The sequence below is a fragment of the Haliaeetus leucocephalus genome, unplaced genomic scaffold, assembly GCF_000737465.1.
Source record: "Haliaeetus leucocephalus isolate CR32 unplaced genomic scaffold, Haliaeetus_leucocephalus-4.0 Scaffold151, whole genome shotgun sequence".
NCBI lineage: Eukaryota > Metazoa > Chordata > Aves > Accipitriformes > Accipitridae > Haliaeetus > Haliaeetus leucocephalus.
In genome coordinates, this window is record NW_010972587.1 from 6723737 (window position 1) to 6749286 (window position 25550).

The 25550-nt window shown below is 38.3% G+C and overlaps 1 protein-coding gene across 5 annotated transcripts in view; it reads right to left on the bottom strand.

Annotated features, from left to right (window-relative positions):
- PPP1R12A (protein phosphatase 1, regulatory subunit 12A) overlaps positions 1-25550 on the bottom strand; it is a 75906-nt gene that overhangs the window by 49522 nt on the left and 834 nt on the right. For all 5 annotated transcript variants that reach the window (XM_010561827.1, XM_010561826.1, XM_010561822.1 and 2 more), the window contains exon 2: positions 8449-8567. In XM_010561827.1, coding sequence (XP_010560129.1) covers positions 8449-8567 — 119 coding nt within the window. The remainder of the gene's footprint in view (positions 1-8448; positions 8568-25550) is intronic.

Consider the following 25550-nt stretch of genomic DNA (forward strand, 5'->3'; position numbering starts at 1 on the left):
GGTGGGGGGCGGAGGGGGGGGGGGGGGGGGGGGGGGGGGGGCGGCAGTAAGATACTAAAACTGGCTCTTCAATTTTAAGAATGTCTACCAATACAGCAATAATCCCTGAAGTAACCTGTTAAAAAAAGAGAAAATTATATTTTAACCTTCTCAGCACCAAAATACAAGTCTTGTTTGATATATCTGTAGAAAGTACAATTTTTTTACAAGGAGATATCTATGGGAAGAGGAACAGCCTAGCTTCTCAACACTGATGATAAGAAAGAAGGAGCTATATTTTTTTATACTTTCTAAAGAATCTCTGCTTTGTCTTCTATCACTCTGAAACACAAAGCTTATACTCAAATAGCCAAGCCTTTCGAAATCTCCCTTCATATCTCAGGAAAAAAAAACACACAAAAACACGGAAAACTTTTTATAGTACATCTCACACAAAATGATCATACGCTGATGAAAAGGGAGGAACACAATATAACATTTACAAGTATACACATCAAGTTAAAGAGACTGAAAAATACCCAGACCCTGAATGGGCAAAGCAAAGCATGTATTTGCAAGAATTTTTTAATTAGTACCACATGGAGCGATATAAAGAACATAGCAGGAAAGGGGTCTTGAAGAGAACTATACATAAGCATTGCTCTACCTATGCTGACCTAACAGTGACAACTTTGTGAGGAAAAGAGACTCGGGAATTGTACTCATGAAGAGCACAAAGTGTATCTGGGTTGACCTCTAAGAGAAAATCAGTGGGCCAACGTTCAGCAAAATTATTTTATGTATATGATTTGTCTACTCTTAGACAGTGGTATGCAGAGACTTGGGAAATACATATTGTTCTTCTGCCTTCTGAATTTTTAATTTCTCATGGAGCAAAGCATTAACTCGGACATAATAAAACCAAGTGAAATCTAGAAACAGGTACTGATTTACTAGATAAAACCACAAACCTCAACAGCCTTATAGCCTATAAAACAGAAGTTAAGATGATTTTTAAAACACTTGAGATAGGTGCTCCTTGACTCATACCTAATTCTGCCTTGTTTCAGTACATCCTGCTGAAGTTTCATCTGTCTCCAAACCGTTCTTCTCCAGCAACCTTGCTTCTATCACTTAACTCTCCTAACTGTCCAACTAATCAAAGCACAACAATATAAAGCAGACCGCAAACAAGACTATGCAAAGCTAGGACATCTCTTTTCAAAACTACTCTACATAATTAATTAATTTTAATTAATTTTCAAAGTCTTTATAATGAACAGCAATTTGAGGCTCTAATGTCTTCAAAGAAACTGTGAGCTATTAATCCTTTACAGGGTGAATGAATTTCCAGAATATGGAAACCAAATGAAATACACCTTGACTGTTGCCCATTTAGACACGCAGCAGAAACTGAGCTAAGGGATGAAGTGGCCTTCATTAAAGAAATTATTAACATCATGAAATGAAAAGACATAGATAACATAGAGATGATCATACGTAGTGCAATGCATCATTCTACTGTGTAAAATGTGATAAAACAGATTATAATAAAAAAAATTCATCAAGCTCTTATCAATCCACTGGCAACTAGAAAGCCAGAGCAACAAACCGGCAAACTGAAAGCAATTTTACTGGCACTGCTGAAATACCCTTAAGGCAGTGGAGAGCAGACTGATATATCTATTACGTTACGTATGAATTAGTATTTCACAGATGCTGCAATTCCCCAATTATAGAGCAAGAAAACCCTTGAAAATGACAAGCCCAAATCAAAATTTCCTGAAATGCAGAAAGAAGGAATGTAATTACTACATGCTTTTGGAAACATAACATGCCATTTGTTTGGTTTGCGGTAGCATATGACAGTGCTACAACAGAGTTCACTTCTTTGTTATTCTTCTTCCGTCAGTTCACACCATAACGGATATTCCCTGTCTACAAATACAGCAGGTTATACATTAAGTGTTCTAAGCAGTTGACCTAACTCCTAGACTCATCCACTTAATCAATTAAAACAATCATTTCAGTCTTGGCAATTTAATAGAAATTAATAGAATTACATTTAATCAGAAACTGATGAAAACCCATAATCTGGAGGCTAAGTCTGCAAGATCAGGAAGATACAAAAGATTGTTGAAGGAAAGGAAGCAGAGGAAAAAGCTAAAATGTGCTTGTTCGAAAGAAACTGTTGTAAAAATTAAACACATGGAAACCTCTAAAACTGCCTTGCTCAAGACAACCCACGACTAAATAAATCTGAACAGAGATTAAATTTTACATATCTAATAACCTTTATAACTCTGACAGATATGAAGAATGAAAACCAGGAACTCTGAATCAATAATGTATGGATAATCACACATTCCCATTCCTCCAGAAGGCTCCTACATACTGATGTGTGAACTACCACAAACTGTAACTTCCTCAGGCCTTGGCATCTGCTTGCCTTTCAGAAGAACACAGCAGTGCAGATCAGCAGATCCTGGGAAAATAATTCTCTACAGTACAGTCATTTACATGTCAGTGTTGCCTGCAAAACACTACTATGCAAATAAATAGTTTACATATCATCTGTTAGTCACATTTATGTCGATCCTCTTCTTGCATGCCCAAGGTCTAACTGTGAATCCTTATCAGCATGAGTAACCTTCTCCAGCTGAAGAATCCGATGTATATTCCTGTCAGTGTAAAACTGTTCATACGTGTGGCTGGTTGTTTTGAGGCGCTTTTGTATAAAAGAAGAATAGAGAAAAAGTTCCTTCCAAACCCTGACCGCGGACTTCTAACGGTTAATGTCTACACATACTTGCCAGGTATGCCTAAAGGCCTAGAGAATTATGATAGAATAGCAATGCTTTTGCAGAAAAAGTAACTAATACTGAATATAGACTTCTGTGAATATCACAAACGATTGCATTTCTGAAGCCCAAACAAGGTATAATGGCTGCAGAGGACTAACGGCCGCATCAGTACATTATTTTACAAGACAGTAAATTTCTGATCATACTTCAACAGAAGAAAGTAGAAGAACCTTGCCAATCTAAACAAAACGTCCCCCATTAATACCTGGCACAAAAACGGGAATTACACTTTGTGTCACAGAAAAAAAGCCGCTCTCTGAGGTAAGCTAAATACAATTCCCGTTATCAACTACAGAAAGCGGAATGCAAGCAGCCTTTATTATACCTTGTAGGGACCTTTCTCCTTGCTTTTGTTTTCCAGACTCTATTAAAGCACCGGGGAAGAGGAAAGCGCTGTCACGGGTTTCTCAGACTTTCCTCAAGCGGCCCATAGATGGCAATGCGCTGCCTCCCAGCTCAGCTCCAGCCCCAGTGTTCCCTCCCTCACACCACCAGGACACTTACCCTCTCTGGCAGCCCAACAGCTTCCTAAATCATTAACAAGTTAGTGCTAAACGCTTTCATTTTTTTCTGATCAACAAGCGTTCTCCAACGGTTCCAAACAGGTCTGAAAAGAGGGTGTCGTTCAGTGAGCATTTAATGAAATTCAGCATAAATTTAAATGCTGAATCTTGTTTCAGGACTCCTCAGCCATATAAAGGCATGTTTTATAGATACTGCACGGAAGATCAACCCACTTTTTACTTCATGTAGTGAATGTTTATATACAAATGCAATAGTTCGCATTTTATCCACATAAACAAAGCTGAGTTAAGCAATACATCTGAGAGTCTCATTACATTTACCTATAATTAAGAATGAGGAACATTTGCTTCTCCTTGGAAAAGAAGAAGTGATCTCTCTGGTAGTTACTCAATAGCTACCACACTGTATCATTAACTCCTGATTCACCTCACGTCACCTCCTCCCCACTAACTCGCCTCCTGAGAATGTTTCCTATAATTCAAAATAACTGCTCAAGCAGTTAAAAATAATTTTAAGAGGACGTCTGATGATAAACAGCTAAAAAAATCGCTTCAAACCATTACACTTAACCACTTAACCCTAGTCGAGACCTGAAAAGAGGCAACATTTAAAACTGGCCAGGGCTAGCTGGGACTAAAGCCACATCTCTCTCAAGTCCACTAGTTTTCGCCAGTGCAAATGAAAACTTTACACTACTGGCAAAACACAACTTCCACAACTATGGTATGTTGAAACACTGCAGAGTGGAAACACAAGGGATCATACCAAGAAACTGTAAATAATAATATTTTTAATGAAGATAAAGAATTATGTGGATTGCAGTGGCACCTATATACATGGGATTGGCCCATAACGAGAAACAACAGAACAGGTCCTAAGAGAAGTTTTTTTGTATAACACACAAAATAGTTAAAACACATGGCATGCAAAAAGAATAGTTGTTCAGCACTACTTTGGAATAATTTCCATAAAACAGCTAGTTTTGCTATTTGTGAAGTGTTTGTAACTGTGTCAGAAAATCTTTATAACTCACCTGAGTGCGTGTGTAATTTATCTTCTCACAAAGAGAGATATAAATATATAGTTATAAAACTGAACTAGGTTTTAAGCTTAAAAAATAATTAAGTCAATAATTTCCCTTTGACAATTAGGGTAGAAAAATGCTTTCCTTACTATCAGAGTGCTACGGCTTTGCCTACAGGACAGCTAGTCCATTCGTTCAGAATTACTGCATAGTCCATTCGATCAACAGGGTCCCACTATGCTCAGCAGAACGCTGGTGGCCTTGACTGGGGGTCTGTGGCCCACACAAGAGGACACATGAAAAGATGCCTGAACCAAGGGTCACAATTTAGAAGTGTCGCATATGGAGTTCAGAATAACTGACAAAGATAGACATCGGATAATAATACTACACAAGCTCTCTTCTTTCATGTGCAACGCTCCTTATGACAGAACTTGTAAATCAAGGAGATTAATTTGGATCACCAACCATCTCCTCTCCAATTTAGCACCGGAGTCTGAATGCTAAAATAGGATGAGCCAACACTGCAAATCCTTCTTTCTATTAAGCCTGTAATGTCACATAGAGCTGAATTTTGTTGTATTCTGCAATGTGAATTTAGTGTCTCCAGAGGCTCCCATTTTTTGTCCTATAGTTAGACATATCCTTAAACTATAATTCGATACCTGTAAAAACTGGGCATAATTACAAACAAACTGATGATCTGTGGAATGCTGAATGGCTGCACAAGTGGAAGGCTCTGTCTGAACTTCTACAAAGACTGAAGGTCTGCAAAAGCAGCAAAAAGGGTGAACTAATATGGTGATTCTCCTCAGATTTCTAACAGAAACAAACCTCAAAAGTCATCACTTAAACATATCTGAAATCACCACGAACCTGACTGATCCTTCCAGGCAATCTTTTGCCACCAAACGACTCTGGCTGCTGCTGTCAGTATGTAGGAAGCCATACTCACAGCCTTAACTGAGCAACACAAAAATGAAACTATAATGAATGCAGGAATAAATACACATGGAAAGGCTGCAAGGCAAGAATGTTACAGAAAACATCTACTCAATTTTCACACTGCATGTTTTACCTACACAGAGGTAAGATTGTTTGGCACCCAGGTTTGTTTATTTCCAAAATAAATAGTCTGATCTTCTACTACCAGTAACACTGAGACAGGGCTGATCATTCCACAGACCCCACAGTCAGCTTGCATTATCAAAACTGCGGCACTACTTTATTTTATATGAGGAGCAGTGCTAAAGCTGGAGGGATAATTGCATTTGGCCACATGTATAATCAAAGATGAAACTGTCACAATGCATCAGTGTTAATTCCACATTAAGATAAACAATTAAGTTCCTATTTTAGAGCTATTAACTTCTCTAGCCACATCATACAAAGAATTAGGCACTTTCCAAGTTATCACGATGACTAAATAATTACTCTGTATATAATATTAACTTTATATGCAAGTTAAGGATGCCATCAAAAGGACATGATTAAAACCTTATTCCTGAGACAACTGCCTCGTGATCTAGTAAGACATACACTACAAGTTCACATCCAGATTCCTACCCTTTCTATTCCATTCTCATCCACAATCATTAAATATGATTTCATCCCTGCAGGTAAAAGCATCTTCAGACACAAATTCAGAAGGAGGGATGATGCATGCTTTCTTCCCTGCTTCTGTGAAACTGAAACTCCTAAGTGGTCTAACAGTAAAACAAGCTAGGTAGAATAAATATATATAAATGCATTCATATATATATGTGCGTGTGTAAACTTATATATAAATATATGTAAAATAAAATAATATATATAGGAGATATATATAGAGATATATATAGATATATAGATATATATATAAAAATAAAACCATAGGCTTTAGTGTCCTGTTAAGACCAGGAAGGCAGGAATGCTGTCAGGGATGTTCACAGTGTGGTCACTCTTCAGGACAGCATCCAGTTCCTGTTCTCCACAGAGGGAGGTCAAACCACTCTGAAGCACAGCCCTACCAAGTTGTTTCTCATCTGACATGGTGCCTCATTCCACCAATATATTTTTCAAATAATCCGAGAAGACCAATCTTCTGAAAATCCTTTAGCTAGTCAGCAAGCCAACTGACATAAAAATGTAAGAGGAATGCTTGGAAAATAGGTTTTCCATAGCAAGTGAAACTTAGGATTTTAAAACAACCTGAATTATCCCTTTAGAAGCTAACAGCTACAGTGTGGGAACATCTACACTCTTCTCAGACTTACGAAGACAGTACCATAGACAGCTTATTGTAAGCTGTAAATATGAAATATGTAAACCACACTGAAATTTTCAGTGAATTGTGGCATTTAGTTTAGGTTGTCAATGCTAATTTTACAATTGGGCTGTTTCAAATAATTAAACTTGCAAAAGAATAAAAATTAGCATGTAATGTTGAATCTCTGCATTGTAAAAATGTACATAAAAAACCCATGTAACAAATAATAATTTTTTTTAAAAAGCAGTAACATATAAATAAGAGATTTTGGAAGAGTTCTTCTCTCAAATAATGGCAGTTTTACAAAGAACTACTAGAGGCAATTAGTATATCCCATCAGTAAAGCCAAACATTTCAAAAACAACCTTGAAGAATTTAGGCTGAGGCACGTTCCAGAAACAACTCTCCAGCAAAGATTGACAGTACTGTTAGAAAAGAGAACAACAACTGTATTTTTTCCAAACTAATTAAAATAGACAAATGGTACAGACAAAAAAATATTCACAACTATCTAATCTGATGGTGTCTGTGTGTTAACTATAAGAACTGTTAATCAAAATTCCGTTAACACTATCAAATAATTGAATCAAAGCCTTTGTCAAATCTACAGCCTACTTCTGTGTATCAGCAGGTATCTCCTACTTCCCTGCATATCATGTTATCCACTTTCTTTTTACAATTTGCTTTGGGCATTAAATGGGTTTAACCGTACAAATTACATCAGGGTAAAGCCTGAAGCAATTACTAGTTTACTGTTACTGAATGTCATTTTCCTTCAACATATATAATGTAACTCAGAGCACAGCACCCCTGTTCTTGTACCGGGAGTTCTGGGATAGCAGTGCATTTCTGTTGGACTCAAGGTGGTCAGCCAACAACAACTGAATATTCTTTCCTCTGTGGAATGGAAAACCCAGAAACTTTCAAAGGCCTTTCACTGGAAAACCCACCTGAGGACCTGAACATAGAAAACAGCAGTGTAAGGAGGGGGAAAAACAAATCAATACACCTTTTCAAAGGCCATTTTCTCTTGCAAAGACACCCCCTGCCAGGACTAGCTATTTTCTAGGAGCAAGGTGCATAAATTTAGGGTATACGTTCTTAAACGATACTGTCAAAACTTGATACCTATCCAATAACTATTACATGAATGCTCACCTATATTGTGCTCTCAGAAGAGTATGCAGAACTGTGAGGAACTTGAAGGTTTGTAATAGGTTCTCAGGCCTAAAACAAGTGCAATCTAAGACTACTTCTCCCAAGGAGTATTTTCAGACATTTGGCATTGTAGAAGGGCATTCAAAAGGTCAGAACTAGACACAAAGGGTGATTTATGGGATACAGTATATTTGCTTACTCTTGTTTTAGTTATTCTAGGCTTTCTTGTAGTCAACAAAAAGAAACAGTTACCTTAGGGCTTGATTCACCTCATCCTAAAACTGACATCTGAGTCACCCTAAAAGTGCCTATTTCATTCCTCTCTAAGGCAGGAATCTCTTTAGACATGCTCTAAAGCTGGGATATGAAGTCTATATCCCAGATGCACTGAACACCATCCATAGTATCTGAATACCACCTCAATTCTGTTGAGTTAAGTGAATGCAGGAATCCAACCCAACACCTGGGTGCAATACTTTCGACCTCCTTCTTCACAAGAGGCTGGGCTGAGTAAAAACACCTAGAAGACAGCTCGAACACTGCACATTGTATTGACAATTCTCTTTAGAAAATAAATTGATTTAGCGTAAGTTTTCAAATATGTCTTTAGTGTCCAACAAACAACACCACCCTCCCATATTCAAAATTACCTTGTCTATTTACTTCATTCTGAAGCAACTCTTCCATTGCCTCTTCTTCAGCAATATCTAATGGAGTGTCTCCTTCACTATTTACAGCTCCTACATGTGCTCCTTGACTAATTAAATACCTGCCAATAGAAAAACAAACTGTAAGCAACATAATAAAGCTGATGCAAAAAAAAAGCAGCCACTAGGATATCATATGCAATGGGTATATACATGCACACATACAATTAATAGAAACAACTGTATTACATACAAGTAAAAAAACCTCATGACTGTTTACAATCCCTGAATACCTCTGCCTTTTCCACATAACACCCATTAATACAAATAGCCCTCTGTTTGCTCTTCAGTTTGCCACAAAGACTCCTGACGTGTTTAAATACATCTTTGCAAGAACCGAAAGAAGAAAATGGTTATATGATGAACAAAAGCAAGCACAAGGTGAACAGGGGTTAAACCACCCGATACCCATGAGCCCCTCATATTAAGCCACTCTTCCTAGAACTTCCAAATTCAGTGGCACATTATGTTTCTGCACTTTGTCAGAATGATGACTCTTGCTCTCTGAGGCAGCTTCATAAAGTTAATAAAACCAGAATCACCTCTGCTCCTAAGTATGCATAAGGTCAGCTTTCGGTGGGGAAAGAGGCAAGGGGGAGAAAGGAAGCAGTACTTTAAACTCTATTCGAACCCCACTAAGTGTTTTCTTACTTAAAGTACTGCTGTCTCAGGAGTCAACAAACCAGACTCAGTGGAATTTGTTTCTGAATTTCCAATTAAGTCAAATGGATCAATTCCAATAATAAGTCACAAAAGGATAAGTTATTTCACTGTATTAAACCATAAGCATGTAAAGTTATTGAGAACCTACAGCTTAATACATAGTCTGTTTCTAAGTAGGCAATGAACAATAATTAAAACATCAATACAGATCAGTCTTACGCCTTCTGAAACAGTCCCACTTCCCTAACAAATTCGACAGTTTGAGCCACGATAGGACTCAACAGAAGCAAAAAATTGCAAACGTACCTCCTGCCTTGCAGAGCTTAATTTACATTTCCCATATATTTGCAAAAAAAAAAAAAAAATCAGGAAACACTCAGACCTGAAGAACTAGTTATCCATTCGGTAACGGGTGTATGACATCAAAAACTCTCTCAGCCTATTCTCACAGGGGAAGTGCTCCAGCCCTCTGACCATCCATCTTTGTGGCCTTCGTTTGGACGCGCTTGAGCAGGTCCATGTCTTTCCCGTGCTGAGGACCCCAGATCCGGAGGCAGTACTGCAGGGGGGGTCTCACCAGAGGGGAGCGGAGGGGCAGAATCCCCTCCTCGACCTGCCGGCCACGCTCCTTTTGATGCAGCCCAGGATGCGATTGGCTTTCTGGGCTGCAAACGCACACTGCCGGCTCATATTTAGTTTTTCACCCACTAATACCCCCACGTCCTTCTCCTCAGGGCTGCTCTCAACCCACTCATCGCCCAGCCTGTGTTTGTGCTTGGGATCGCCCTGACCCACGCGCAGGACCTTGCACTTGGGCTTTTGAACTTCGTGATGTTTGCACGGGCCCACCTCTCAAGCCTTCAGCATCAAGTACTCTCATACATTCCTACATTTCAATGTATGATTTAAATAGCACTTGTTATTAAACCCCTGTAATTACATCAAGAAGAGGTAAGAACTGACAGATCACAAAATGGACATTAATTCCCAAAAGTGTAACCATATCTCCTGGGATATGCATCCCCCGTTGCCACCACTAACTTTGATGCTGGTATGCGGTGCTGTTTTTACACTGTTCCTCTTAAGAGAGTGCTGCTGTGACTCTTATCTCTCTCCAGTTTAAAGATTTAACTTCTTCAGGAATGAAAAATTAATACAAACTAACAACATTTCTCAACAATACCAGTTGTACTGTTTTAACAGCGACAAAGTCTTCCTTCCATGTTACAGATCAGATAATTGCTATGCGGCGTGTCTGCTAAACAGGCAAAAACAGCAGTGGGGAAACTAACTTTCTTACAAAGTCAAAATGTTGATTCCAAACCAAAGTCAACCACTGACAAAAATATCTTTATAAAAAAAATCCCAAGTCAACATTCATTTTCTTTCAACCTGTTTTTTCTAATATAGACATGAAAAAAGTGATGCTTAAAAAAACCTGAGTTTTACCTGTTTCCACATAATACCTACAGGGAAAAATTAAGCTACTTTTATAAGGAAAACACATAACTCATTGAGGTGGTTGTATTTGGTCAACTGGTCAACAACTTACAGACCTGATAAAAGGAGCAATGCATAAGAAAGTGTAAGGAATGGACAAAGGCTACAGTAGCATTTCAGAAAGTTATTGTTTAGATATGTGAACAAGTTCATGATCAAATGATCCTTTAAAGTAGACTCCAAAAATGAAGCTGCTTACAGACCAAAATCAGATCAGCAGAGCTGGGGGGATTAGTAGGGCTGGAGAAGTAGAGTTATCTGAGTTGCCCTTTGCACGTGCTTACAGGGCTTTGGTTTTCCTGGGTCAGCGAAGGAAGGATGGGTGAACCTGCCCTGAGTTCACAGGATTTAAAGGGATGGGAGAAACACAAGAAAGATGAAAGGCAGCAGGCTCCTCGCCAGGGAAGTGAGGACAGTCCTTTCCCAACCTTCTTTCAGCCACTCTAACTAGGCCTCCCCTCTGCTATTCCCACCAAAAAATTCACAGTGATCCCCTCAAGTAAATTAACAGTGAAAGAGCAACACTCAGTAGAAACCTAATTACTCAGAATCCAACTATTTCAAAGACACCTTTTAAGCCCGCTAATGAAATCCATGTTTGTTCTGTTCTCCACATCATTCAGTAACAGATGACCATGTCCTGAAAAAGTTTATGCACTTGTTTATCTTCATTTACAGTAAAAATAGTTTCAGCAAAGCAATGACAGGGTTCAGACGGTGCATGAAGTCACCCTGGTGCTTACGGGATTGTAGCTTTCATTAGGAAACCTAGCGCTACCAAGGGAAAGGACAGCAAGCATTTCAGACATGTAGGTAACCTGACTCTGCATCACATACAGAAAGGGAACAGATTTAGTAAACAAGACCAAGAGAACGATGCTCTGAGTTTGTAAGGCGTAGCTGAGCAGAAGCCAGTACCAGAATAACCCTAAAAATCAGAAGGTTTTGTTGTTTCTTTTAAAAATTACTTTCCAAACAAATTGTACTTCAACCTAAATGTTAATTAAAACTTACAGCATGACTTCAAATATGGGGGTATTTGACATTTCAGTTATTCTGGTACCATATACTAAAATCTTCACATGCAACAGCATATTATTGTGTGTAGGTATGACTGTGTATTTTAAAAGTCATCCATGTTTGGAAAAAAAAAAACAACAAAACAACCTGCAAATAATTGCTTGTATTTTACTTTATTAAGTAGATGTTACCTTCATCTTGAAATGTCATCTTTCTAAAGCAAGTAAACATAATATAGCTTTCATTTCATCAGCTGACATTTAACTGATACAGCTACACATGTGCAGTGAAAAAGAAATTGGAACTGTGTAACAAAAAGTCCAGAACCATGCCCTTTGATAACATGCCTTGAAAAAGGTGCTTTTTGCAAACATGGATGCAGTGGAAAAGTAAAAACATATAGGACTCCCACCATCATCTACTTACAAAACTTTTTGGTATAGCACTTAAATTTGTGTCTTTTGTAATTCACTTGCTGCAACATGGCCATGTTCAACAGACAGTTACAGAAGAGTAATACAGAAAATCTGATGATAATCTATATAATATTCTGGTAGGTGCTAATTCAAAATGTAAATAAATGAGAAGGAAACAGTAGTTTGATCCATAACATGCTTATTTTTGGAGCTAAAACTTTCAAGTATTGGTATTGAGCTAAAGGTACCTCTTTTAGACACTCTTGTGGTCTAACTATAGAGAATTGCAAGTATCCCAGGAATACTAGGAAAGACAACAGCAGGAAAATAAAATAAAATCATTCCTGATACTCTTGCTCTGATGTTTCCAAGACAAGCATTACGCAGTCTGCGTAAGACTGGAAGAACAAGTTTGCTTCATGATACCACCGTTTTATAAAGGCAAAAATACTTCCATTTGAAATTTGTCTGTTGGGAATCACTGCTGTATGTTCCTCAATAGCTATTATAGACTGAAATTAACAACGTTGAAAAAAACAAGAAACATTTATTTTCTACAATTATTATGAAACCCAGATTCTTTCCCATCATTTTATGAAAAATACATTTCAATACCTTTCATAAAGGGTTGGAATCTCAGTATCTCTGCAACAATAAATAACAGCCCTCTCAGATTACTGTACAAAAGCCAAACAGTCCACACCAAAACCAAGCTCAGGAACTGGAAGTTAAAGATTTTAACTAGCAACTTGGCTCACACTCTGAATTAAAAAAACAAACCAACAAAAAACCCTTACAGCTAACTTTTTTTTGGTGTGTAAGTCTATTAACAAAATGCATGTAGAGACACAAAGTAAATGGAGAAGACAACACCTCTCTGAAGACAGTTATATACAAACTTGAGTCTTATTTTTTAATTTAGAACTTAAGAATCTGGAAGACGCTCGAACTTTGGCTTCACTAAACTTTGTCAGCTGCAGACAAGATCTGCCGCAGATAACATTTTAATATTATTTATCTCGGCAACAGAAAGAGGGGCATATGTTTACATTCGAACCTTGCCCCAGTTCACAGTATCTGGAAACAAGTTTGCGAAGTCATTAGGGATATAATTAACTTTAAGTACTTGCTGAACCTGAAGGTCACCAGAAGGGTGGCAAGCACAAGGCAGGGCAGAGAAGTGGCCACTGAATTGGTTCAGTTCATTAAAATTGCTTACTGAGGTCACTGGAGACTCACTAGTGAAAACAAGAGGTCCCTTCAACTAGTTAGAAGACTGGACGGCAGTCTCTAACTCCTAAAATGCGAGAAGAGGGACCCTCCTAAAAAATCTGTTACTGAGTAGAGGTTCAACATACATATACATTTAAAATAAATATATTCAGTGTGGCCTTCCAGGGAAAACATGGCTTAATTCCTAGTGGGGGCACCAACCAACAGCACAACCCACCTCCCAACAGCTGAAATTGGCAATTTCAGCTAAACCCAGCTGTTTTTTTCTAAATACATAGATGGTGGCATTCAAATTAATTCCATGAGTGTCTTAAATGAATGATAATAAGGAGCCAAAGACAGAAAAAGTGTCACGGTGTTCAGGCAGCTGTGCAAGCCGTCATTTGAGGAAACAAACAATGTAAAAAAAATCTGCCCCACAGTCCACGGGATGTAAAAACAAATTAAAAACTTACATATCTTTGGAATGTGTGTTTTAATTGCCTTCTTTTAAATGCCTTTCAGAATTATTTCACTGATTTTTTTAAAATATAAAGTACCAATACACTTTTAAAAGTACATCTTTGTAAATCATTCAATTTACTAATAAAAAGACATCCATAATAAATCTGGCCAAACAATTAGACCTTCAAGAGACATTTAACAAATAAAAAATAGAAAATTTTAACATCGCTGTTTCCAATTTTATTTTTTTTTTAAGTTCAAGTACACTAAAACTGTAACACCTGATCCTTTTCAGACCTTCTATTAGCTTGAGTGTCTTGGAATATTTCTTTAAATATTTTCATAGAATCATAGAATGATAGACTGGTTTGGGTTGGAAGGGACCTTAAAGATCATCTAGTTCCCCCCCCCCTGCCATGGGCAGGGACACCTTCCACTAGACCGGGTTGCTCAAAGCCCCATCCAGCCTGGCCTGGAACACTTCTCATTGCAGAAGAGTTTCACTTCAAATTTAAATTCTTAACAATGTTGTTATTAACCCAGAAGTAGAAATGCTACCTCAAGCTCCCTAGCCCTTCTCAAAAGTGGTTTTGGTTTGGGTCAGGGTTTGGGGTTTTTTTTCCCCTTTAAATTTGCAGCAAAAAATAATATTTAAAGGCCAGGCAAGCAAAGGTATACCTACCGGCATATACAATATATCAAGAGATAAAATTACAACTTCTTTGTGATTCTTGAATTTCTAAGGTGTACTTCTCAAAATAACATACTAAAGAAAGGCCTGGCCTTTTTCTTTTCTTAAAAAAATCTTAAGTAATACAAACTTGAAGCAAATACAATAGCATTAGAATAACATTGTGCTAAATTCTGTTGTGGTACATAGTACGCATATGTCCTGTGTCAGTGGGCAAGTTTCAAGGAAAAATGTACCATCGGTTGAATACGAGTGAACAGCCAGTACCCAAAATACTCAAATACTCTCTCATGCATCCTCACGCTGTCACACTTGCTTTTGAACACATTATTCAAAAGCCATATAAATGTAACGATAAAAGCCACAATTTCACTGGTTTTGAAATATGTATCGTAACCCTTGTAAGCATTTGGCGGAGATGCACAACACAGCATCTCCTCGCCCTCTTTAGCAACAACCTACACATAATTTCCCTCGTCCTCCTTTCCCCACAGCTGAGATACCCCTGCAGTTGTCTTTTCTCCTGAATCTGTGATTTACAGAAGAAAATGAAGGCTCCATGTTCAATACTGGGACCAAAACTGTACAAATTCAATTGGGCCAACAATACTTTCTCCTGCACGATTTTAAGACCGATGTAGAATAAATCAAACGACTTGAAAAACAATTAAGTCAAACTCATAGGGATGTCTTATTCAGGCACTCTGCAAAACGCCATCCCACGCTGTCAGTTGCGGCTGTGCCTCAACCTTCTGCTTCTAAACTTTTAGAACCAAATAGAGACTGACACAAGAAGACAGGCTTCTGTGTCGGCATTTAAATTAAAATCACATCATGATAAAACTCAGGCACTTTCAAGGTTATGGTTCTTTGCAAATTCCAGAAGATTCTCACTTGCATCTCTCGGGGAAAAAAATGCTGCAGGACTTCTAAACAGGAATGCTCCCCCTATGAGCAGTATCATCAGCCAGCAGCTACACAAAACACCAAGTTAAATAAGGCCAATTAGGATTATTTGGCAAAACTAGATATTACTTCTCCTGAAATACATGAGTGATGATTTTAAGACAATTGATAACAATAAGAGATCTGAGGTGAATTTATGATTTCCTCTTGCAGAACACAAAAGCTGAGAATTTCAGATAGCTAGACGTGTTTAAAAAAAACAAACCAACAATAAAAAAAAAACCAGTTGAGAAACAAATGGCCAAATGATTTTAACCAAATGGGAAGGTACGCTTCTTTTCAATTTTCACCACTCTAATCCAGATTTCAGCATATGTGTTTTTCTAAATTACGGACCAGTTTGAAAAGACTTTTTTATATCCTTCAATATGCAAGAGCTCCTCCAGACAGCACCAAATCCAGCTTCTGATTCTTCCTCATGAAGCTGTTATGAAAGGCTTCTTGGAGACACACACCCTTGCTTCAAAATTGTCAAATAGTCCCAAAGCTATCAAAGTAGTATGCCACAGAGATGAGAAAAAAAATTCTGCCTACGCAAACAGCACTTTCTATCAATTCTAAATACTGTACCTATACGAAAAACATATTTATGTTTATGAAGCAAACACTCCACAACGTACACCACACCACTGAGCTCTGCACATAGCTGGCTGTCCCCAGCCTCCACTGCAACTTGCACACCCGAGGAAGCACAGTAACTAGAATCACATCTGTTTTCCTTCTAGGTATGCAGGAGCATAGAAGAAACAGTGTAGATAACAGTATCTGGTTAGTCTTAGTCCTCCTGTGTTCCAAGAAAGCTCTGAAAAAAGCCAGCAATAAGATCTAGAAATATGTGTACATAGGCAGACACCTAAACATTAACAGTGCAAAGATGGAACAGGAATAATTCCTACTTGCAGCCTACGAAAAGCAACTAAGCCTTCATATTTTACTGTATCCATATAGAGGAAAGACATACGAGAGGTGGCAGAGCAATGTTTAGGTGAAAGTAAACAGTGACTGAGAAGAGGAAAGTAGGAAACATGAAGAAAGCTATATAGGGAAACATATGCTATAACCTACTTACAAAAAAGAAAAAAAACAAAGATCTGGAGCCTGGTAATGTCAGGATGGAATACAGGGCAAAAACTTCAGCAGGAAAGAAAGCGAAACAAAACATATTTTTAAAGTGTATATCAAATGTTAATTTCACTACGCACTTTGTGAACAAGTGTTTCTCTCCTTTACTTTGAAGTCTGCACCCCTTAGCGCAAAAATGAAGGTTAAGTTTGAAAAATATCTTGTTGCAGCTGCAGAAGAGTACATACAGTAACTCTAGCTCACGACACTCCCTGTGCTCGGGATGCTTTCCTGCAGCAAGTCTCCAAGCGTTTGTGGTGATTTACGCAAGTGGCATCAAGGTCAGCATTTGGGATTGAGTTGCACTGATTGAAAAGAAGAGGTGACAACACCATGGAGGCAGAAAAGGAGGAAGAAGTAAAACCGTGCTGCTGCCTACCTTCCTCAGCTAATTCCTCACCAGCAAAACGTGATCACACCACTAGCTCACTGTCCCTCCTGCCTTATGCCAAGAGTAGCATTGCTATATTTGGATATAGTAGCACCAAAAATTCTGATTTTTAACTGCTGGTTTGTATTTCAGTGGTAGTCATGAGTGTGGACCTAATAATTAAGAAGCATATTTTCCTCCAAGAGCCACATGTTGGCATTTGTATCAGAAAAATTTAAACCGAGATCAATTCTTTTCTTGTGCTTAAACACATATTAGCACAGATATAATCACTACATCACAGAACTTATCTGGTTTGTAATTATATTATGCAATAACATAGTGATCAAATGTCTCTACAAAGCAACATTACCATCACAGTGCAGCTTTTAGTATCACCGGGTAGTACTGAACTTGGTCTGAGTTGCAATGTGCAATTCAGAGCAGTTGTTTACCTGTCCAGTCCACTTTGAACCTCCTTGAAAACACATTTCTTCCAAAAGAAACTCTATTTATTCAAATTTGATAAGCAGTATCTCATCTGTAATCAAGAGGTTTCAGTTAATTCCTTTTTTATACTTTTTTCCTGTCATACCTGCTGTGTATAAAAACCCCTACATTTTTATGTCTTAATATCTGAATTGTATCCCAATAACTCTCTCTCAATGCACAGCAGCCTTATGTCTCTAGAGATACCACACTAGATTTACACGGATTCCAGAAGAATTCAAGCAGCTTTTATCCTGCCTCAGTCAGGGATAAGACTAGAAAAATACACACAGATTAGGATCATTTGCACCGAAATGACGTAGTTTAGGATATCCAACAAAAGACACAGCTGTAAGAAAGGGTAAGTAGGTCGTAAGTTGCTTTAGTGTCATTAGAAAGTCTACTGTATGTGGCAGAATAGGGTCAAACTCCCAATAGAGAAAAACGCTCAAGTAAAAGCTGAAAGAAAATAAAAACTGAGATGCACAGAAGTGCCAATCTACATCACACCCATGTTTTCTCCTAGAAAACAACACTCAAAACCAACTTTACTATGAATTAAATATTGAGTATAGTGTTTATTCAGTTACCGGATATAAAAATAATTTAATGGCACTGACAATTCCACAGATTCTACAATCTAAGAAGAATCTATCAGCACCTCTCTCTAAAACAGCAATTTTGAATTAGTTGATGAGGCCCTCACAAGTGACAGTGTGCCATACTTATCAAGCACTTGCTCAAATCAAAACCTGGTTGCTCATGTGTCTAGAGCTGCTCTCCCATGTTCCAGTCACCCCTAGAAAACAGGAGTCGATCGGTGGCAATGGGCAGTTAGAAGCCATCATCCAGGGAGGACCTGGTGTGTTACGTTTCTCAGGAGTCTACCCAAGCTCCCAGGCTTCCATATGTATCACTCTTCCACATGTTCTTCTCTTCCATATGTATCACATTCAACTTCAGAATTCACAGGTAAGATATCTACCCTACACTGTTCTCAGGATACCAATAAAATCAATGCTCTGTGATAAACAAGTAAGATCTTTCCTATCCACATCACTTCTCAAAGCAGGATGGCTTTTTTAGACATGTGCTGCACTTTCAAATTCTTTTTTCAGCCAAAAATTAGAGTGCTCTGAACTTTACATTGGGCATCAGTCCCTTGACTTTTCATTAGATGCAATGAACTGCTAAAATATATTAAAAGAAAAAAAGATACGTTCCACTAAATCATATGCCCCTGAAGAAGGTATCTTTGAACTTAAAGGTCTAGTAGATTTACCTTTAGAAGAACAGAAACCCAATATACTTACTAACAAATATTTAGGGTCACAAGTGGAGATGCACACAGTAATCCCATCTGAAGAAGGCAGCTATAGAACAATGTCTTTGTGCATCCTAGAGTGACCAGCTCTCCTAGACTGCCTCTGTTGAACAAACAGGTATCAAATCAGTTAGGTCCTATGATTTCCTCTAACCCATCAACCATATCTTACTGCGTATTTCTGCCAGCTGTTTTTTACCCAAACATCAAATCACAGCTACACAGTAGAAAAGATTAAACTCTACCACATAATCACATGATATTAAAAGGGGAATTTCACCATCAACCTAAACAACTTAATTAGTGTTTCATTATTCTTAGGACATACAGAATATGCAGCAAAAACATGTTGAAAACAGTCTACTGCCACAGTACATATTTGTAAAAGAAAATGCCAACTGATACTAGCTCACTGATCTTCTCCAAATTTCTCCATTATTTTCTCTAATGGAATTTAGCTTTATCCTTGCAGATATCTAATACAGTTTGGAGGAGGAGGAACTTTTATGTTGCTGATAAAGAACGAGCATCACACATTGTTTAGGGGGGGAAGAGACTACCATACTACCATATTTTTCTCTCCCATTAATGTTTTTTCCCCAATCTGTTCTTCCAGAAAGAAACAAGGCACCAAATAGAATGAACTGAAACAATCTCCCAAAGCCTGCAGTGACCTTTTCGCAGCTCTCAAAACAAACACTGCATCTTTACCAGTGTCAACTTGTAAGAAGTCAGTCATTCTTCTAGAAGAGCTGTTCTTCTTTGGCTGAGAATAAATCTCTTTCCCTGCTTTTATTTTGTCACATGGCTTGTTTTATAATATATCCTTCTGAAGTTCTCTTCTCATTTAATGAGTGGGTTGTATCAAGTTTCATCTTTGGTGCTTCTTCCTTTTAATTCTACTCCTCCAGCTAACATTTCCTTGTGTCTTATAAAGTAACATCTGGAATCCTGACAAAAATGTCCATTCACCTTGTAGCATCTCTATCAGACCAAACCCTGTATCAGTTTGCATAATCAGTCTCCATGTGGTTTACATCAGACCACCAACTTCACCTTATCATTCACAAATCCAAACTTCTGATTATCCTCCAAAGACCCATTTCTGAATGTATCACTAATAACGTCACTTCATACTCAGGTAGTTAAAACCATAACTGGGAACAAAGCTAAAGGAGATGGGAGCCATCCCTGACATTTTTATCAGTCTGCTTTGCCTAAATAATGTCTTGCTCTTATAGGATTATAATGGGTTATGGCAAAAGAGTTTAGATTAAAAACACTCCAGCAAGCAATAGCTCTAGATGATCAAGTTATTAAAACTTAGAAAGAAATGGATCAGAAGCAACTGCTTTGAAACATATTTTGTGGCACCACCACTCTCGGATATCGCGGAAGAACATTCAACAGTACCAGCTGGTTGAGACTCATGGGGTAGGAGATGAAGGAGAGGACTCCACCTCAGCACAGGCAGCTCTCCACAGCCAGGCTTCTGATCAGAGGTACAAGCCCTGTCTCAAAAGCAGCACAGAATTTTTTTTTTTATACCCGCATATCTATGCCAACTGCTGCTGGCAAGCCAGACCAGCTCACTGATCCAAAAGCGAGCAAACCCTCCAAACCCCCTGAAGGCTAGTCTTACACTAAGAGTTCCCACATTGTTGTGTGATCATTAGATAATGCAAAAGAGGGGGTAAAAGCCTGTGGAGGAGGGAAAACCAAGGAGAGAAGGGAATGACTGCCTATTTCTGCAGTAGTCTCAAGTTAGATCACATCAAGCATATTGTGAAATGGCACTGAATCCCCTTCACTAGCTGCTGCCAGAGGAGCACTGGTCCTGTCCTTGTACCACGGGCAGGAATCACTACCACCCAGCACCCACAGCAGTCCCCGCAAGGCAATTAGAGCTGTAAGTAAACCACCTACCATGAAACACCCATGTGTTCAACTACAGGTTTGCAGGACAGTCTCTCACTCCTCCATATACCAGACAATCATCACTCATTTAGTCTTAATGGACTGTTACTAAAATAGATCCTGGGACAATGGCTTGCTGAGGCTTCAGCAAACTAGTTTGGCTGGGTTCACCTTCAGGTGTCTGGAGTCTGGAAAAACAGATGGGCGTCAGCAGCAAGGCAGTGGTTACACGCAAGCCTTTTAAAGTCTGCTTTAAGTATTAGGGGAAGGAGGGGACACGACATAGGAAACTTTGGGCAGGAAGGAAAGCGGGCGAGCTGGGTTGTAGAGCAGCAGAGTTGGTCAAGCTGCTATTCTCTTCCTAAACAAACTGAGTGAGGAGGCTCTGAAATTACAAAGTTACTCTCTTTCTAACTGTAATCATATGCTTCAGCCTTTAAAGCCTGTACAATAAAGGTGTATTTTGAAACTGTGTTAAGTCTTATGGTCTGTGTCTGTAACTACGTGTACCAAACATGCCTCCCAAACATAAAAGCAACCGTACTGAGTTAAACCAAACATCCATTTAACATCTCGCCTGTCTCCAAAAGCGAGCACATCTTCAAGGAGGATAAAAATGGGGCAAACACATGCTGCTTTTCCTGTAATAACTTTCCAGTCTCCAACAACTTTCATGGATTTCCTGAACCAGATCCCATTTGTATGTATGTATGCTCTGTTTGTATTTTTTTATGTATCCACCCTCAGTGGATTTCTCATCCTTTGAACCCATGAGAAATTTTTGTATCTACAGCAACATTTGGCAAACTGTTACTCAGATGTAGTACCCGCTCCATGAAGGTATAAAAACCCTATTCTTCCCTCAGGAGACATCTCCCTCCCCCTTGGTTTTTTTTGCACAGAAGTGTAACTGCCACTGACTTCTAAGGTTTTCTTGAAAAACGCTTTTCTTACACTTGCTGGAAGATGCACCTTCATTCATTCTGGGCAAAATGAAAGAGCATTTGTATTTAAGTAGTAAACTATATTATAGCCTCTAAATACTTGCAAACTAGCTTCAAAATAAATGAACTACACACTCACAACTAGGCATGGTATAAAGCCCACAACAAAATACATTTTTAACACATACTTTAATTCTTGAACAGAAAAGAAATTTCTACCATTTCAGATCTATTTTACATTAATCTGGTACAATACAAAGCAGAGAGGAATAAAAAAGTATGCATTTTAAATTCTGTTTCTTAAATGCCACTGTGTGCTATTTTTCTTCCTCTATTACATTTTTTGCATTCTAAAAATTTGTTCCCTGATACTGAAATAATATACAAGCTTTTAAATTGTGGAAGAGATCTATCAGATAAAAAAATTCATTATATACACCCAAATATTTTTAAAAAGAGTTTTACAGAGGTAAATTTAAGGGTCCTACCCATTAAATACCATCTTAAAGAATGCACAAACAATTTCTGTTAAGTCCTCCTGCATTAAAGTTTGTTTCCACATAACTATAATTTTTCATAGCATTTGATGCTGACTTTTTAATTCATACTAACACATTGGAGACTTTGTGTAAAGCTTTCTTTATATGAAAAAATTGGAGAAGAATAGAAAAAGAGAACGTGCTACACAAAATCCACCTGTTTTGGCAATTTTGAAGAATTTTAATTTAAAACATTCATATTAAAATTATTTGTAAGCTAATTCACATGATCATAAACTAGATAAACACTAACTTAAGTAGGCGATTCTAAAATTAAAGTATTCAAAGAATTTCCAGTAAGCTGAAGCACTCCCAGCATTTACAGATCTCAGAAACAACAATGGAAACAAAAGGAGCAGTTGCTCTCCATGGCAGAGTTTTTGCTTTTACAGCACAACTCTCCATCTGCAACCAGCTGACACTTTATTTCACACTGAACTGTGTTCTCTTGCTGTACTGCACCTGAAGTGGGCTTCTACAAGACTAACATTTCTTAAACTAGAAGATGCATTATTTAAAGGAGACGGGAAGCCTATTCAAGAGAAGGCGGCTGTTCCAAAGGAGCAGAAAACTGAAATGGGATGGGAGATACTGCTGGAAGAAGATGCCATAGGACTGGTGAGCACAGTGGAGGATGACGGGGACAGGGAATACACCCGCAGTGAGAAGCCCATTGGCCAGACAGCGCAGGTACCCAGAGCAAAATAAAAACCCCAACGAGTGCGGGCAATGCCACAAATTCACTCAGCCCATTAGCAATTAGCACAGGACCGGCACCAAAACTCGGCTGAAGTGGTGGCTCCCTGAGATATCCAGAGTTTTTTTCGGAGAAGCTCCCTACCACCTACATACCCTGTTCTTCTCCCAGTTCTCCAGCACATGGGTGCACCCTCTCAGGAACAGCTGAGTAGCAGCAGGTGCTACCTAAGAAGAATGTGTACATTACAGAGCAAGAGAAAGGGAGAGAGAGAATCAGGTGTTCAGTGAAAGCACAGCAAAAATGGGAAGGTTCCTGCATTGATCAAATAGGCAGGCACCATTCTGTACCAACCCGGAGTGACTCCCAGTCATTCCTATTTACTGTACGTAATAGGAAATGGGTGTTAGTAGCAAATGGATGGAATACATAGAAAGAATAGCTGAACTGTGAGATTGTTTGTGTATGGATTAAAATACAAAAGCAGTCTGAACAGAAGCCTTTCTTACTCTATAACAAAGTACATTAACCACCCCAAATATAATCCTATGGAAGTCAAATGAGCATCAGGAGAAGAAAAACTATGATAAAGATTGTACTATAGAGGTTTGTAATGATTAAACTTTTTTTTTCATTTTGAAAGCAAAACCAAGGTTTCACATCCTATTAACAGATCTGTAAACCCCAACACACTCCACCTCACTTATACTTCATAGACTTTAATCCTAGTGATGAATCACGCAAGAGTTATCATGCAATGTTAACAGAACTTCTGCTTTCTTTCCCCCTCTTTTAAGCCTAGAAAGTGATGTACACGCATACATGAAGAATGTTAAGGTTGAAAGGTGAACATAGTCAACATACAGAGGACATACTTAGTGCTAGAAAGTCCCTAAATTACATTATAAACATAGAAATGCATTTCCATCTCCTAGCTCTGTTGCTTTCTTAGACATAATTTTAGATTTTGAGACATGAAAACCTGAAATAATGAAAGTATGCTATCATGCCATGTTTTTCTTATGAATTGTAAAAATATAAGCATTGTAAACAAAATCAATATATTAACTAAATTTGCATATTTGGAGGATTTTACAGATTGTGCTATTTCAAGAGAAATAAATTCCAGCTATTTACATCTGAAGGAAGCCCTAAGAAGACTTAAGATGGCAGCAGAGGAAGCAAAAATAGATTGCTGAGTCTCCAACTGGAGAAGCCCTACAAAGCTGTGCAACAGGCAGTTCCACAGGAGGAGGAGAAAGCGAAGCACAGGTCAGACTCTCTGCAGCCCTTCATTAACAAAGTTAGAAAACACCAGAACCCATTGCCTGACTCTCTTCTCTCTTGCACCTTGCAAGAAAACAGGAAATGAACAGAGGATGTCATAGTCCACATCATATAGGACAGAAAGATGACAAGCTATTAGCTGCAATCTTTTCAGAACTACATCTGTAAGTTCCATAATTTGGCCAAATTAAAAGCTTCCTTCCATGAAGCAGAAAATTTAGTGCTAAAAATTAAACATATCGGATTCAGCCACAGACACACAGAAACACACATTCTCATGCTTCCCAAGAAAGATGCATCCTCACTAAAGCAGATGCTGGACCCAGAGCATACCACAGGCCAAATAAAAACCAAATTTCTAACCTCTAGTAAATTATTGTATCGTCCTTTCATCTTCCCCTAGTTTTGCTTCAGCTGCAAATTCTGCTGTCAGTTTTGCAAATTATTTGAAGCTGAGCTCCTGGAGAAGCAGTTTGAAGAAAATCTGAACTCTATGGGCCTCATCAGATATAAATATTGCTCCATTCAGGTCAGGTTACCCTTCTCAGCTGTATGTGGAAATTTGTTTCAACAGCTTATCTTCAAAACTCCTTGCACCTTAAAAACACTGCTCTTCCAACAGCTTAGATGTCCCACATCCAACAGGATTATACTCCAATAATCTCGTTTCTTTAAAGGATATCTATAGAAAATATGCAGACAGGTCCTGTCCCAGTCTGAGAGAATAAAAAACAGATGACAGACTTCAGCAATATTATAGATTTCAGATACTCAAGTTAATAGTGAAAAACTGTCTTGTGGACAAGGGACATTGCTCTTTCTTCCCTGAACATCTGCCTACATTAGGCTGCAATGCCAAACCAAGAACATTTATCCAGCTTTTTCCTATTGTGGGAAAAGGCAGGTGTTTTACCTCCACTAAACTGAAGAAAGGCTTATATTATCTCAGCTTGTAGGGAAATTCTTGTCATAGTATAGCCAACAAGTAAACACTTCCAGCATGCATGCAAGGGAGATTACAGCATCAAACATCTGTACAGTGTAGAAAGGCAGATTACAGAACTCAGCAGTCACACCGTGTCCCAGTTAGAAAAAGGATATACCAAGCACTTCACTCTATGAACACCAAAAAAAAAATTTTCCCAGTGAAGATGATATACAAGAGTCTCCAGAATTTTTCCTTTCCCTTAAGATTCAAACAATTAACCCTCTCGAACTCACAGAACAGAACATCAATAAACAATCCCCTAAATTTACAATTTCCATCTATCGCCACTGTAATTAGTACAGTAACCTAGTTACATGATAAGATGCTACTTTGTATTTTATCCAAGTCTTACACTGGATGAGACATCACACTGACTTTAGCAGAAGTAATGAAGTTTGTGTTTACCCAAAGGGTTTTTAGACTACACTATTACCT